At 39.9% G+C, this 14,201-nt stretch overlaps 1 protein-coding gene across 1 annotated transcript; it reads right to left on the bottom strand.

Moving 5' to 3' along the window:
• Positions 1 to 4,679: 4,679 nt before the first annotated feature.
• Positions 4,680 to 14,201, bottom strand: sema7a (semaphorin 7A). Its single transcript, XM_061076473.1, has 14 exons — positions 13,907 to 14,201; positions 13,464 to 13,603; positions 12,728 to 12,769; positions 12,519 to 12,614; positions 11,843 to 11,945; positions 11,569 to 11,679; positions 11,103 to 11,245; positions 9,680 to 9,858; positions 8,404 to 8,512; positions 7,651 to 7,846; positions 7,369 to 7,481; positions 6,682 to 6,827; positions 6,471 to 6,529; positions 4,680 to 6,374 (listed from the first exon to the last, which is right to left on the bottom strand). Exons 1-14 carry the CDS (start codon positions 14,025 to 14,027, stop codon positions 5,965 to 5,967), a joined length of 1,968 nt encoding a protein of 655 aa, XP_060932456.1. The 5' UTR covers positions 14,028 to 14,201; the 3' UTR covers positions 4,680 to 5,964.

Here is a 14,201-nt window from a genome sequence, read left to right as displayed (position 1 = left end):
AATCCACTTGATTGTTTTTAATTTTTGATTTCGAAGAATCGCCCATTATTCATGTCTATTAATTATTTAAATCACCATCATTAGTCATTAGAGTTCCCTGAGTGTTTGAGTCATTATTGTTAGAGACATATCTGCTGAAATGCTGCCATCGTCTGGTGAACGACAGTATAGCTATCTCTCTCTCTGTCATGCAATTAAAACTGAACACCATTTGGCTAATAAATAATAAGCTCTATAATCAAGGGGCAAAGAATTTAAGATTCTAAGGAACAACAATATTTTGGCATTTCTTGCAGCTTAAGAGGCCTGTTTAATGATTTAAAGATATGTTCATAAATCTTCAAGTCTGAAAACTATATAGTCGGATGCCTGCTATGTTTTAAAACAGCCCTATTTTTATGTTTTCAATGTTTCTTGTGTTGTCTTTAAATGTGACCCCTACTCCCTGACCTGTGGAGTATGTCATTTCACTCCCATGTTTGCTGTAACATGTGAAAGGGACAAATAAAGAAAGATCAGAATCTGAAATGTGCAGGAAAACTGCTTTTGTTTGCCGGAAATGAAACCTTTTTTTCCCCCTAACATGCCTAAAAGGATGGAAAACCAAAGTCGCAGACCTCATACCGTGTGGAAATCTATTTCATGCTACATTTGAAAGTTAATATGAGATTTGTGACTCTAAGTGAGACAAATCAAATGTGTTCCAGAGTAACAATTTGTTTTAGATATGAGATAATGTGATGATGTAACTAAGATTTATATTCCCTGCATTCATAGATTTACTCTATAAGACGAGTGAGTGTTCAGTGTTTGTTTGCTGCTCCTCCAATGTGTCCCGCCTCATTTCACATATCACCGCCTCCTTCAGTGTGAAGTCTCTATGCTCCGCCCTCTCCTCTGTCAGGTCGTCTGTTAATATCCCTCAAGCTTCCTCTGTTTCGTTCTTTCTGTTGTCTGTAGTTTTTTGAGTTTGGACTTTTAGTCTGTTTTTTGCCTGCTTGTTTGCCTACTGTCTAACATGCCTGATTGATTGATATGCCATGCTACTACTTCACACGCATTAATATGTAATGTAGTCATACAAAAGCTCAATATTCTGTTAAGGGGCTGACTAGCTAATATTAGATGTTTAATTAATTCTCTTTGTCTCTGTGAGAGAAACACAATCACTACTACTAAAGTGGATATCAGGTACTTTAGAGTTAGGTTAAGTTTGAAAATGTTCAAACATCAACAGTAGTCATTGGTAGTGGAGGTGCTGAGGCAGTGGGGTAGATTCAATCCTGCTTGGGCAACCTTGTGGTTTGGATCAGCCACTTGATAATACGTTGTTCAGCAGACAGTTTTAGTAATTAATGAGTTGAACTGTTCATCAAACTTTCAAAGTTTAAAGTTTAACAGTTCACTGTTCTTTTTTGGACTAATTATATCATCTGATGTGTTAACCTCAATATTCATGGGAATTTCAGTATGAGTGTGAGTAATTATATAAAAAAATTTCCATTATGGATCACAACAGTGGCGTTTCTGTTATGTTCTGATACTTAGAAACGACACACAACAGAAGTGCAAAAACTTTTGAGGCATCTTCCATTGGATTCTCACTCATAGGGCAGTAATTATAATCTCAGCAGCATTTATTAAAAGATCCCCCAACACCATCGACATAATTGAGATAATCAAGTGCTGAGGCCTCAGACTTTGAAAAATTACTTGATTTAGTCTTTCATCGCTTATATTACATTCACTTTACATATTGAACCTTAACTCTCAAAGTTGAGTGGTTAAAGATTGTGGTTGTCCTGTGAAACGACAGTGCCCTCTGCTGTCAGAGACTTTAGTTGCAGACAGTATCATAAAATTGTCCTTATAAATATCAATATTATTGAAAGAGTTGACACTTCAGATAAAGTTAAAGTTCCTTTACAATGTTTACTCTGAGCAGAATACAGGGCTTCAGTACTGACTGAATAGCTCGTGGTTGGGATTTAGGTTGCTAGTTATGTGTAAACATGTAGGTCTGGACAGCAGTGACCTCTGCTGTTGTAACGCAGTAACTACAGACAACAATTTGTATCATTTTTGTGTAACTAGCTGGAGTAGGAAGTACTAAAACCTTTAACCGAAGTTTACGTACAAATAGATTAAAAAAATGTAATATAGTGAAATCAAAGCATCATATTAACGTTTATACTCAAGTAAAGTAGGTAAATACTTGCTTTAAATGTATCAAAGAAAAAGTACTTGTTGAGTGTTGCGTCCTCCCATATGCATCAGTCTACTATATCATTATGTCCACTCTGACTGCATCAATGAAACAATCAGGACCTTTAAAACAGTGCTTTGCAAAGATGTAATGCAGTAGAAAGTACAGATGTTTGCTGATATATGTACTGAAGTAAAAATGAAAAGTACCTCCAAATAAATCTACTAAAGTAAAGTAAAGTACAGATACATGCAACACATACTCAAGTGCAATGAGGTAAATGTACCCACTTTGTATAACCAACACATCTTGAAGTCACTTGTTTACACACATATTTGAGATAATGGTAATTTCCTGTGTTGAGTTGTGCTTTGTACAGCTGCAGTGTTTGTAATAGACTGGGTGTGTTCCAGCTGTTAAAATAATTGTTTTTGTTTGGTGATTATATTAATCTCGCATTCCTTCCTCTATATTTCCCCTCCCTTAGAAGCACAACAGGAAAACTTGGACCTGTATACTATGCTCCTCGTGGGGGATCAAGGTTTTTTTGCACTGATATCAGAGACCAGAAGCTCAAGGTTTGAATATCTAACAGATTAGACTCACAGCTCAGTACCAGCCACACCCAGGGCTGTTGAGAGTAAAGAGATACTGAATTATTTTAAAATAGACCACCGTAATTCCAATCAGTGATGCTTAGCTAACGTATGAAGCCAAAGGTTGCCATGATACCATGTTATCCAGCATCTTGAGCAGAGAGGGCCTGGTGGTGATTAGACAGGGTGACTCATGAGACAACACTTAGGGACACCGCAGACAAATGTATGGCATCTAAAAAACAACAACATGTTTGAAATCCCTGTCTGAAGTACAGGCCGCGTAGACACTTAACCACAGGTATCGGGTCAGGTGTCGTGTAAGCTCGTGCTTAAGCCTGAGATGTCATGATCTTCGTTAAAGTGACCTGAGGCCGACAACACAGACAGAAGACAACAAAAGGAACAGCTACACAGCATGCAGAGCCACCTCTTTCTCAGAAAACAAAAACAACTTGCAAAATCTGTGGTGTTGGGAGTAGCCTGTGGGAGGTAAACCTATTGAGCTGTCTGTCTAACATGTGAAGTCATTGCATTACAGAATGAAAATATGGGTGGATGCGAGATTTACACTAACCGACATAATAAAGTGAGGTCAGGGTTTGGTCATAAAACAGAGAGGGAACACGCCCAGATGATTGTGCTCTGTTATATTTATCCTGTTCATGACATTCTTACTAAAATAACTAGAATGTTAAATATCTGAAAGTATGGCTTGCTGTGTGGATCCTCCTCTTGGATTTAGTGATAAACAAATATAAACATGAGAAGTTCTCATAAAGTGTCACAATTAGTTCATCAGATAGAAAAATCTAACAAGAATCTGCAGGATTTCTACCCGGGTGGCTCTGGAATGCATGAACAAGATGTCCTCACTTGGTCGACCTGAGCAGGGCTGAGACTTGAGATCCAGGCAGATAGATTACTGTAATTACAGTGTTATCATCACCCTGATTGAACTACACATGGTTTACTTTAGGGTGTTAGGTCTGGGGAAGGTATGACGTACTAAAGAAGACTTAGTTGCTCTCTCCAAACTATGTACGGGTGGAGCTATAAAGAGTAAGGAAGAAAAGTTATGAATATTATGATTTTTTTCAGGTCTTATTTCTTTTTCGATTTAATAATCAGGACATCAGTAAAGTTTACATACATTTTAAAGCAATCATTAGTGAACAACTTACCTGTTTTTTAATTGTAGGGAGGAGACATTGCTTGCACTTATAAAATATCTGATATGAAACAAGATTTAGTAATAAAATATATGATCAAATTTAACCAATATGTACATAATAAATATTAAGCTTAGTAGTTATTAAGGATTCTTGCATTAAGGGTCCAGTGTGTAAGATTTAGGTGAAAGGGAATTATTGGCATAAATTGAATATAAAATAATTTAGAGATGTTTTCACTAGTGTGTTTCATCTAAATAGTAAAAATTGTTGTTTTCTTTACCCTAGAATGGGCCCTTTATATTTAAATACCTTATATTTACATCGGGAGTGAGTCCTCTCTACGGAGGTCGCCATGTTTTTTTACAGTCCTCCAATCTGGACAGACTAAAAACCTTTTGAGTTTTTTATGACAACTCAAGGCTGCCACTGGTTGTCCTCCATGTTTGGAAGTGGGGGGTGAGGTGAGGGGTCTTCAGCTGCAACATGCAACTCCACCACTAGATGTCACTAAATTTTACACACTAAAGTGAGACTTTCGCAGAAAAGGTCAAACGTAATTTTTCTTATCAACGATAAGTTGTATTGAAACAAAATAAATCAAACCACTGCTCACCTCATTGCACTTTGATAAATATTAAATAATATTAACGTCGCTCCCACCAATTGACCCGTTTAGCGTTAGTAGCTGCTCTTGACTACAGATAATGTTGATCCCCGTTTCTGTATTTTAATAGAACTCAGTGACATTAACAGGTTTTGGCCAAAGTTGATGTGCCTTCCAGAAGGAGTTGTACATTTTTCAAGCAGCTTGCTGACACTGACTGTTAAAACCATAGATTTTATGATGATGGACGACATGACGGCTCCCGTGAAGTAAAGCCAAAGTGGACTGATCACCATCTGGTGGTTCACTGCTGTCATAAATGTTTCCTCCTCCATGTAAGTGGATGGCAAATGGACCATTATCACAAATTGTTCCTGTCATTTTATGTAGTTATTGACTCAAGTGATCATTTTCCAGTAAGTTTGTTCTTAATTAGTTATTTGATGCTATAAAAAACATAGTGATTGACAGCTGTGACTGACTCACGATTGCTCAAGCAAATTAATCGACGGGACCTTCCTGATTCATATCCCTTCCTTCATCTCTACAGCTCTAAAAGCATTACCGGGATATATGTTAGCTTCCTTTCTGGATAATGCCAAAGTGTCCTTGGGCAAGATACTAAACCAAAAATTCCCCCTAGAGGCTGCGCCCTTCTCATAGAGAAAGGGCTGCCCATAGATGCACAGTGTGAGTTGATGAAGGGAAATATGTTCTGTACAGCGCTTTGAGTGGTCATCAAGATTAGAAAAGCTCTATATAAATACAGACAATTTACCATTTACTTCCCTATAGGGGGCACAGAGGAAATTCAAACAGGAACATGACATTTTCCTGAGCTCTGCTGAAGTAGAGAAGGAGATAGAGCTGGCCTCTATATGTGCCGTGCTTAGAAATACACCAAACCCAATCACTGCATATTATCTGTGGCCGTGTGACTGGGAGCTTATTCACTCTGGGTATGAGTGTCACACTTAAAAGACATTCCATCAGATTCCTTCTTAAACCCTCTGTTATTTCCTTGTCTTGGAAGAAAGATAAGTTATCGCTGAAAAGTTGCAGGGCTTAATGCTTCATGCTCAAGTCAAGCTCTAAACAAACACCATTAGGGCGCCTCAGAACAAAGCGGCATCTTGCATCCTGTTCCTGTTCTGGTTTCTCTTAAGAAACTCCACTTAACTGAACTACCCTAGCTTTTCTGCAAAGCAGATGTACTATGTGAGCAGTTGCATTAAGAAGGTTTTAGGATCACAGCGGGAGTGTTCCTTGTTGAGCTTTGTTGATGTTACTGCACAATTCCTTTAGCGCCGCCTGCATCCTGGTCGGACTCTCTCCTGCAGAGACCCAAAGCCTGAGAATTATTGCTGATAGAATAAAAAGTACTTAGTGCAACATTTCTGCAGCCAGTGCTAGAATGATCAGTATTGTCTGTGACACAGCAGCCGATGCATCATTTATGTTGTGAGAGCTGTCGCTCCCCATCTTTGTGTCTGCGATCAATTGCTCCGTAAGCTGATATTTTATCACCACTTTTCTGTAGTCTTTCTCTTTGGAAACACACTCGTAGCCGCCGTAGTTCTCTTGTGCCATGGCAGGAATGAGGTGCAGGCAGTTAGACTGCATCTGCAGACACGGGCTGATCTGGTCTCTGTGCTCCCAGGTGTAGTCAGCATGGTAAGAGTCTATGGGGCACGAGAGGTAGAAGGGGACACCCAGGGGAACTGAATGAACTGCTGTCAAATTCTCCGGTGACGAAACTATATCCCGTTTGGTCCGGTTTACTGTCTTCGGTTCTAAAAGAATGAAAAAAGATAAAACATAGATGTGATCTTCATTTTTCTTTTTTATGCAACACGTAGCATGAATGATAACAAGATCATCATTGTTACCTTCTAAGGATTCAAAGCACACAGTAGTTTGCCCATTCATGATATTCTGAATGCCTCCACTGTGAACAAAAACAAAACAAACGCATTTTTATCAGACAAACATTTAGCAAGTAACTTTGTTGTTGCCCCGACGATCCGTTTTATACTGTCAAATGTTTGAGTCTCCCTCTCTAGTCTAATGAGTCTTGTTATGAACATTGTCCCGACTTACTGAACAGTGGAGTTGCATCCAAACCGAGTCCAGGCACAGTAAGGGTCCCGGGCCAAAACACATTCAGCACAGGAGTTGTTGTACTGCTGACACCTCTGCAGGTCCATGATGGAGACTTTCTCTGAAAACCCCACGACTAACTTTTTCTGAGCAAAAAAAGACAAATGCAGTATTTCCCTTTAAGCCTGCATTAATAGCTTTTTGTTCAATCGAGTGCAGTGCAATAAACGCCACATTTCCTTGCCTTTTTACACATCAAGCACCTTTGGGGCAACATTAGCATTAATTTGACTTTGCAATGTAAGTCCAGGGTACAGTATGTTGCTTTCCTTTTAGCTTGGTTTTTGGTCTCCACCGGCTGACTCTTGGGTTAAATCCACCTTCATGTTCACTAAGTTGTTGTTACTTTGTCTCTCTGTCATTTGTTTCTAGACATGTAGCCTACAGAGGATTTTTGCAGAAAACAGTTCAACAGGGAATAAGACAGACGAGAGCCTAAAGACTGAACTGAAATAGTAGAGTTGCCAGCCGTCACACCAGAACAATAACTTGATAGATGCACATTACTACAAGCTACGTTGCACATGATACATTCAATTGAGCTGTCGTTAATATAAAAAAAACAAAACCCTAATGACAACATTGCATTGTGGGGCATTTCGAGGTGTCTTTTTAAACGAGCTGTACCTTCTTGGAGTCAAGTTTCATTGATTGTACAGTTGAACTGTTGGAGAGTTGTGTTTCTGAGATGATAAAAGCTTCAGATCCAGCCTCAAGGATTTTATGGACCTTTCCGGAGTCTGTGGGAGCAGCACACAAACAAAAATTGGACATGTTATTATTTTGGGAGTGCTACATCGTATTATTAGCCCATTGTTTCTAGCAGAGGTTACGAACAATGATAGTCGGGTCAATGTGGAGGAACGGGATTCAAAGCATTGAAGATTGTCTCCGTATAGAACAGCTTACCCGTGGCTAGAAGCAGGACGTTATACTTGTGCTTGTCCACAGCTTGGACTTGGTCCACTGCTAGCTTGGTGTAGTTGTTTCTGCTGATATAAAATGGAGCTGTGTATTGCACAGAGTGAACCCATTCAGTCATCTCCGGGTAGTCCTTCACCATTTTGACTGTAGGCAGCGGCAGACTCTTGCTGTTTTTCACACACTGAAAGATACATGGGCAGAAATATTTTTCAGTTTCAAAATAGTCTGTACATAGTAAGACATGGGAATATAAACCAGGAAGCTCAAGTCAAGCTGTGCTAAAGTCTTCATGTATACAAAACTGAATGCATCTGATGTTTGAAAACAAACTAGAGATAAACATTTACTTGAACTTTAAACTGAAAAGGTGGAACGTACTTGTCCCTGTACAAGTATGAGTAATCATTGAGTCAGTAAATCTTTTACATCCGCAAATCTTTTATGGGCCCCTTTAGTTCCTTAGTTACAGGGCTGAACCATAGGGCTGAACTCAAATAGACGTAAAAATGTACGTATGTAAAAATAATTACAAAAACAAGAGATGGAAACACTGAACCACAATTGATGTGGAGACGAAATGTAGACACATTTTCCACGTCTCCACCCCTTTATGTAACATCACTGTTTTCTGTAGCTTACAAGCCCACTCAGACACATAGACTGCCCACAATAAAGCCAAAACAAAAGAAGAAACACTCTTTGACTGCACAGCAACATAACAACAAAACAAGTCCTTACAGTTCCCGGCCGTGGTTTGGGAATTTCTTTGTCGTAGCCTTTGAAAGTTGAGTTCTCAAATATTTCTTCAATCTTTTCCATGGAGAAGATGCAAACTGCTGTTGAGTTCCTGCATGTTAAAAATACAAGTGAGGGTTACCATTATAAGCGGAATATTTCAGGAGTTATGATTTCAGTTTTACAAAAAAATGTTTTAAAAAGGTCAGAGAAGAGGCAAATAACTTTTATGGAACATACCAGACTCATCCTCATCAATCAAACCTTGAATATCTGATATTTCCACCTCAAACATAGATATCCTCCCAGTTTTCAGAGGCATGATCAAGTCGTATTTGGGCCGCTCCCTTGGCCAGGGAACAAATACCTTTTCAGGCTTTAATTCAGTAAAGCATACCCCACTAATGACTAGCATGTGAACACGCTTCTGTTGCTCTGGTGGATCTTTGTCCAATCTGATCAGACAACCCTGACCATGGTGGAGAGGCGGTGGACTAGTGGCAGAAACTTGGTCTATGGGCAGAAAAGGTCTCTGGTTCATCTCTGGTTCGACTCCACGGAGAAACAACAAAAAGACGAACCTGGATTGATCTGTCCAAAAATCCAAGAGGATTCTCCCTACCCTGTCTAGTGCCCCTGAGCAAGGCCCCTTACTCCCCCAACATCTGCTCCCCGGGCGCCGTACATGGCTGCCCACTGCTCTGTGTGTCCTGCACCAGATGGGTTAAAAGCAGAGGTTAAATTTCCCTCCTTGCATGAGTGTGCTTGTGCATGTCTGTGCATGTGTTTGGGACAAATAAATGTATCTTAACATCTGCTTGGGCTTGGAGACTACAAATTAAAAACAGACAATCTGCCTATATATAAGTGCAATACTAAATTATAGGAGTATCCCTTTAAGCAAACAATCAAGTACAACAAGCACAATGAGGAAAAAGTGTGCATCTCCTATTATGAGGTTAACGAGTGGGGCTGGAATGAAATAATCACTAATTGTTTTTGTGGGTCATTAACAGCAATATTAACATCTGACCTCCTTTGTTTCCTCTTCTCATTGAACTGAATTGGTGGAAAACCTAATGTTCTTGCATTTGTTATTCATAATAAACGTTCGGAACTATCACTACACTACACAGTGTAGGTCAAAAAACCTCCGGCCAAATTTAACTGGCTTTTAACAAAATGCTGAGCTTTCAGTATGAAGGATGCGCCCTGGTGTGTTCAAGGGTAACTTAAGTTACTGATAGTTGCAATAACAAAGGAAGGGAAAGTGTCTAACCAGCTGCTTGAGAAAAGGGCGTAGACTCTGGTGTTGCGCCAGTCGTCAGCGTGAATCACAAAAATGTCAAGGAGACGGTTGAAATAGAGAGACTCTTCTGGAAACCCACAGACGAGACGAGCCTTCAGGAAAGATGTCCACATGTTCTGGAAGAATCTTTTTGATCCGCCTTCATCCACCTGCATGAAGAGTAGAGATACATTACGGCAGGGAAGATATGTCCTTTCACTTGCAAACTGAAATATGTCAACTGGTGATTTGATATGGTATAAACATGTGACTGCTTTTAGGCCAAGTCTTTTTTTGCACAGATGTCAAATTACAAGAGGAGGCGATAAGACCACCCGGCAACACACGGCTGTACGCCTCTGCTCCTACATCAATCTGGTTTATGGTTTAATTATGTGCACACTTGTCAAAGCCTGGCATTGTATCCACAAGACTATACCCACAATATTTCCATTTAGATTAACATCAAACATCACTGGTTTGAAACATGGGGGCATTTCCATTGTCTGGCAAATTCAGAACAGGTTACTTTGTGAAACGCAGCAGACACGCTGACAGAGCAAAACATTGTTTATGGTATTACACTGGGAATATGAACTGATTACCACCTACAGGTAACATACTAAGGAAATAGGATGTAATGAGTGTGTTGATTACGATATGGAGCTTGTTATTTTTCAGAATTATCAGCCAATATATATATCAAAGTTTTTTGTCTTATTCGCCTGCTAGCGCCCCCTAGAGTATGTGCTTGTCCTTCTCATACAATCCAACCAAAGTGCTGTGAGCTACAGGTGTGCAGTTCTAAACCGAATATTGATAATTCCAATGCTAAGTCCTGTTATATACTGATGATAGCACCAGAGGGATCAATACCGTAAACTGTATATAAAGTTGGACAAATTGACAGTCAAAAGTGCAGCTAAAATCCTCTACATTGCCCCCTGGTGGTTGGCTCCAGTTTGGGTCACAAAACCAAGCCTTCTCCATGTTAGTGGATTGAACATGGGACGAACTTAAGAGTCAAAGTACACATCGAATGCATTTTTCTCGAATATCGTATTTTATAAAGCTGTAACGGGAGGAAGTGCAGATGGGTCGTTTATCTTTGGTCCGTACCATTAAGACTCATCTGTGGCACATTAAATCACACTTTCTTACATAATTGTTTGATTCTTGTCCTAGTATCAGATCAATGTGATCACATTTATGAATTGAACATGAATACTGTATCTTCATTACTTACATTTTTCACATTTTAATAATCGATCTCCTGGTATTGACCTTTCATGTTACTTGAATAGGACTTGGGCTTGGGGTGACTATTAGCTTGATTACTGAAGCTGAACTAATGAGGATTTAAGCAGCTTAGAAGCCAAGCAAGATAAGAGCTTCACTTCATCGTCCAGCGTACCTTGCAAACTCTGGCGACCCTAGATATCCAGGGGTCAGCCTCTGGGCTATGGTCCGAGTTCTTTTCCCGGAAAAAGATGTAAATCTTCTCTTGGTCTGGGTCTTCAATTCGCTTCACCCAGGAGGCAGAGATGAACGTGGGCTCTGTAGATAGAGGAGGATATGTTTACCAAACTGTAATGTTGACAGTACAGTGAAAGACCAGCACACAACATGACGCAAATGCTTGGACTGGTATGACAAGGCAATTACTCTGCTCTAAGCACCAGACACAACAGTAGGCTATGGTCTATATGAGGGTTAAACTACCACGTTAAATGATAGTAAACAGATCCATCACTTCAGACAAAATTATATAATTATTGTCTGTGTGTATGGGAGAATTTAATTATATTTGCTGTCACACTGCAACACCAATGAAGTTTAAGCATAGTCATAATTCAACATCATAAGCTGACTTCACCCACCTGAGACCCAGTTGTCATACATCCAGACATTAGCTCTTCCGCCAGCTTTCCTTCTGAATTGTAATGAACTTCTATCGTTATCCACAGAAGCTGCAGCGTAGAGATCCCCGTCTAAAAATAGCAGAGACATCGCGTGTAAATGAGCACAAATGTTCCCTTATTCATTATATTTATGTGATTTGCCAACTCAACTGTCACACATGATTTAATTTTGTTACATAAGCCAGAATCACATGAAGAGTCACAAAGCACAAAGCTGCACTGCAGTACTTACCTACTGTGAGGGACAGGGAGTTTTGGTTGTACACAGATGGAGAGATCCCTGTTCCCTCATAACTCTCCACTATTTCGTGAGATTGATTGTTCACTGATGAAAACTATAGGACAACAGATAGTTGACAGGATATTTGACGGTTAGTTCAGCACAACTGTGATGGAAAAAAGGACCAAGCACCCAACACCTGCCACCCAACACCCTGTAAATTATAAAAGACGTTTGTCGGAGCCACTTCATCCGTTCCATGCTTCAAAGGGTCCCTTGTTTCACACTTTAATGGTGTTTTATTGGTAGTTATGATACCCATATAAGATGTATTTATGGGTTTGAACAGTTAGGGCCTTTTGTATGAACTCTGAGTTAATTTTGTCTGTATTTGTGCCGCTTTTCTGATCCGGAGGAAGCAGATGAAACGGAGCAGCATCATCTGAAATTGTGATGAAGCAGTATTGATGATAATTCAAGTAACTGTATATGAAGATGGAAAACATCAGTGCTCCACTTATGTGAGTCCTATATGGCTCATTTAAAAGGTGGTATGCCTTTCCTTCCACATTATTTATCCAGCACCTATCGACCTGCTTTAAGATCAACAGAGACATGGACATTTCACTGTCTACAACATGTCATAGACGGATATAACATTAAGTGAAACTCCAGTGCAAACACTTACTAGTTTCCAACACTGTGGTTTGAGTCCATTCGTTCCACAGACAAAAATGCTTTCCTGGAACATCTCAATAACCGTGATGACATTTTCACAGGAGCCCTGCGACACAAAGGCTGTTCTTGTCAAGTTGTAACGCAGAACTGAGTCTTTATTTCATTTAAAGATCCATTATTTCTTCTGATAACACAAATCATCACTCTCTAGTTACCAACCTCTTTGCACAGCTGTTGGCCTGATGTTTTCAGAAGGAATTTCTGCGGGGAAAGCAAAGAGAGGACACATTAAGGTGTGTTAGCTTTGAAGGAGACATTACAAATGGAAAATGAACATTTTACACAGGTCTTATCCCTTCATAGCCTTTAAAGAATCCTGCACTCAAACAAATGAGTTTGAGTGCATTCATTTATTTATATATTTAATTATTTATTCCTGCATTCATTCATTTATTTATGTCATCTTATGTCATTTTGGTCCCTCAAATGAAATACCTTGGTTGGATAATAGATAAAAAACCTATATCCATCTTTCTCAGGTCAGCTAAGATTTATAGCCAAATTCACTCAAGAAAATTGATAGTGCATGCAAGACCTCAATGCCCCAGCCAGAGACGCCTATCCATCAGTGAAATAAAGAGGTGAGTGTGAGTGTGTCTTACGGTCAGAGCCATTATAAAGGCTAATCAATACACCAGGAGAGGCCATATTACGGAAACTCAAGCATATCATATGTCAATGTTTCCATTTCACCGCCAGCACACAATGCTCTATTTGTATGGTGGCTTCATAAGGAAAAAGTGAACAATGGGCTGCAGCCATCTGCCTCAGTATCATCTGATCATGAGCAGCTGAACCTCACCAACGGGTAAGCGTGTGATTTATGTATAAAAGGACAAAAACTAAATAAAAAAGTTCAAAAAATTTGTTTTTAAACTCTGGAACATGCACCCACCTCTTTGACGTTATTGTCATCCATGTTTAGTTTTAACACAAAGTCAGTGCCTCCCACATACATGTCCGCAGATTCCTCATGGTAAAAGAGGACACTGTGTTTCTGGGGGTCTGGGTAGTCAAATCCACCTTTGACTGTACCTGAAGGTGAAACACATGAAGGGACACATTATACTTCAGTAGCTTGGAGGCTGTCAGTGCAGACTGATCAGTGTCAATGACAACAACATGCTGTCACATCCAAACAGTACAGCCCGTGTGATCTCATCCCCGAGGAAGACGAGATGGGTCAACCTTAAACTGATTAGCTCGGCGGGCTTGGAGAGGATTTGAGGATTGACCCCTGCAGCTGATTGTTCTTAACAGCTTCTATTCAACTCCATGATTTTGACATCTACACGTATATTACGGCAGCCTGAATGGATCAGTGAGAAGTGAACTTACCTCTGCTCAGAAGCCTCGGAGTGTTTTTGGATCCAAGCCTCGGTGCGTCCTTCATACCAACACTCAGGACGAGCAGAAAATCCCTCGCCAGCCAAATGTATATTACAACTAACCGCCTCATTTTGCCTTTTAGATCCCGAACGTGTGTTATCCCCTATCCCCTGCGTCCTGGAGCTCTCCTTCCCTGATCTACTGTGCAGATAAATGTGCGGCTTTAACGTCCAGCGAAAAGAAATCGTCCAAAGAAGTTCAAATCACATCGCATAACACTAGAGTTAGAATAACGGTCCGCACT

This window comes from Limanda limanda, chromosome 8 (genome assembly GCF_963576545.1).
Source record: "Limanda limanda chromosome 8, fLimLim1.1, whole genome shotgun sequence".
Taxonomy (NCBI): domain Eukaryota; kingdom Metazoa; phylum Chordata; class Actinopteri; order Pleuronectiformes; family Pleuronectidae; genus Limanda; species Limanda limanda.
This window is presented reverse-complemented; position numbering and strand designations above follow the sequence as displayed.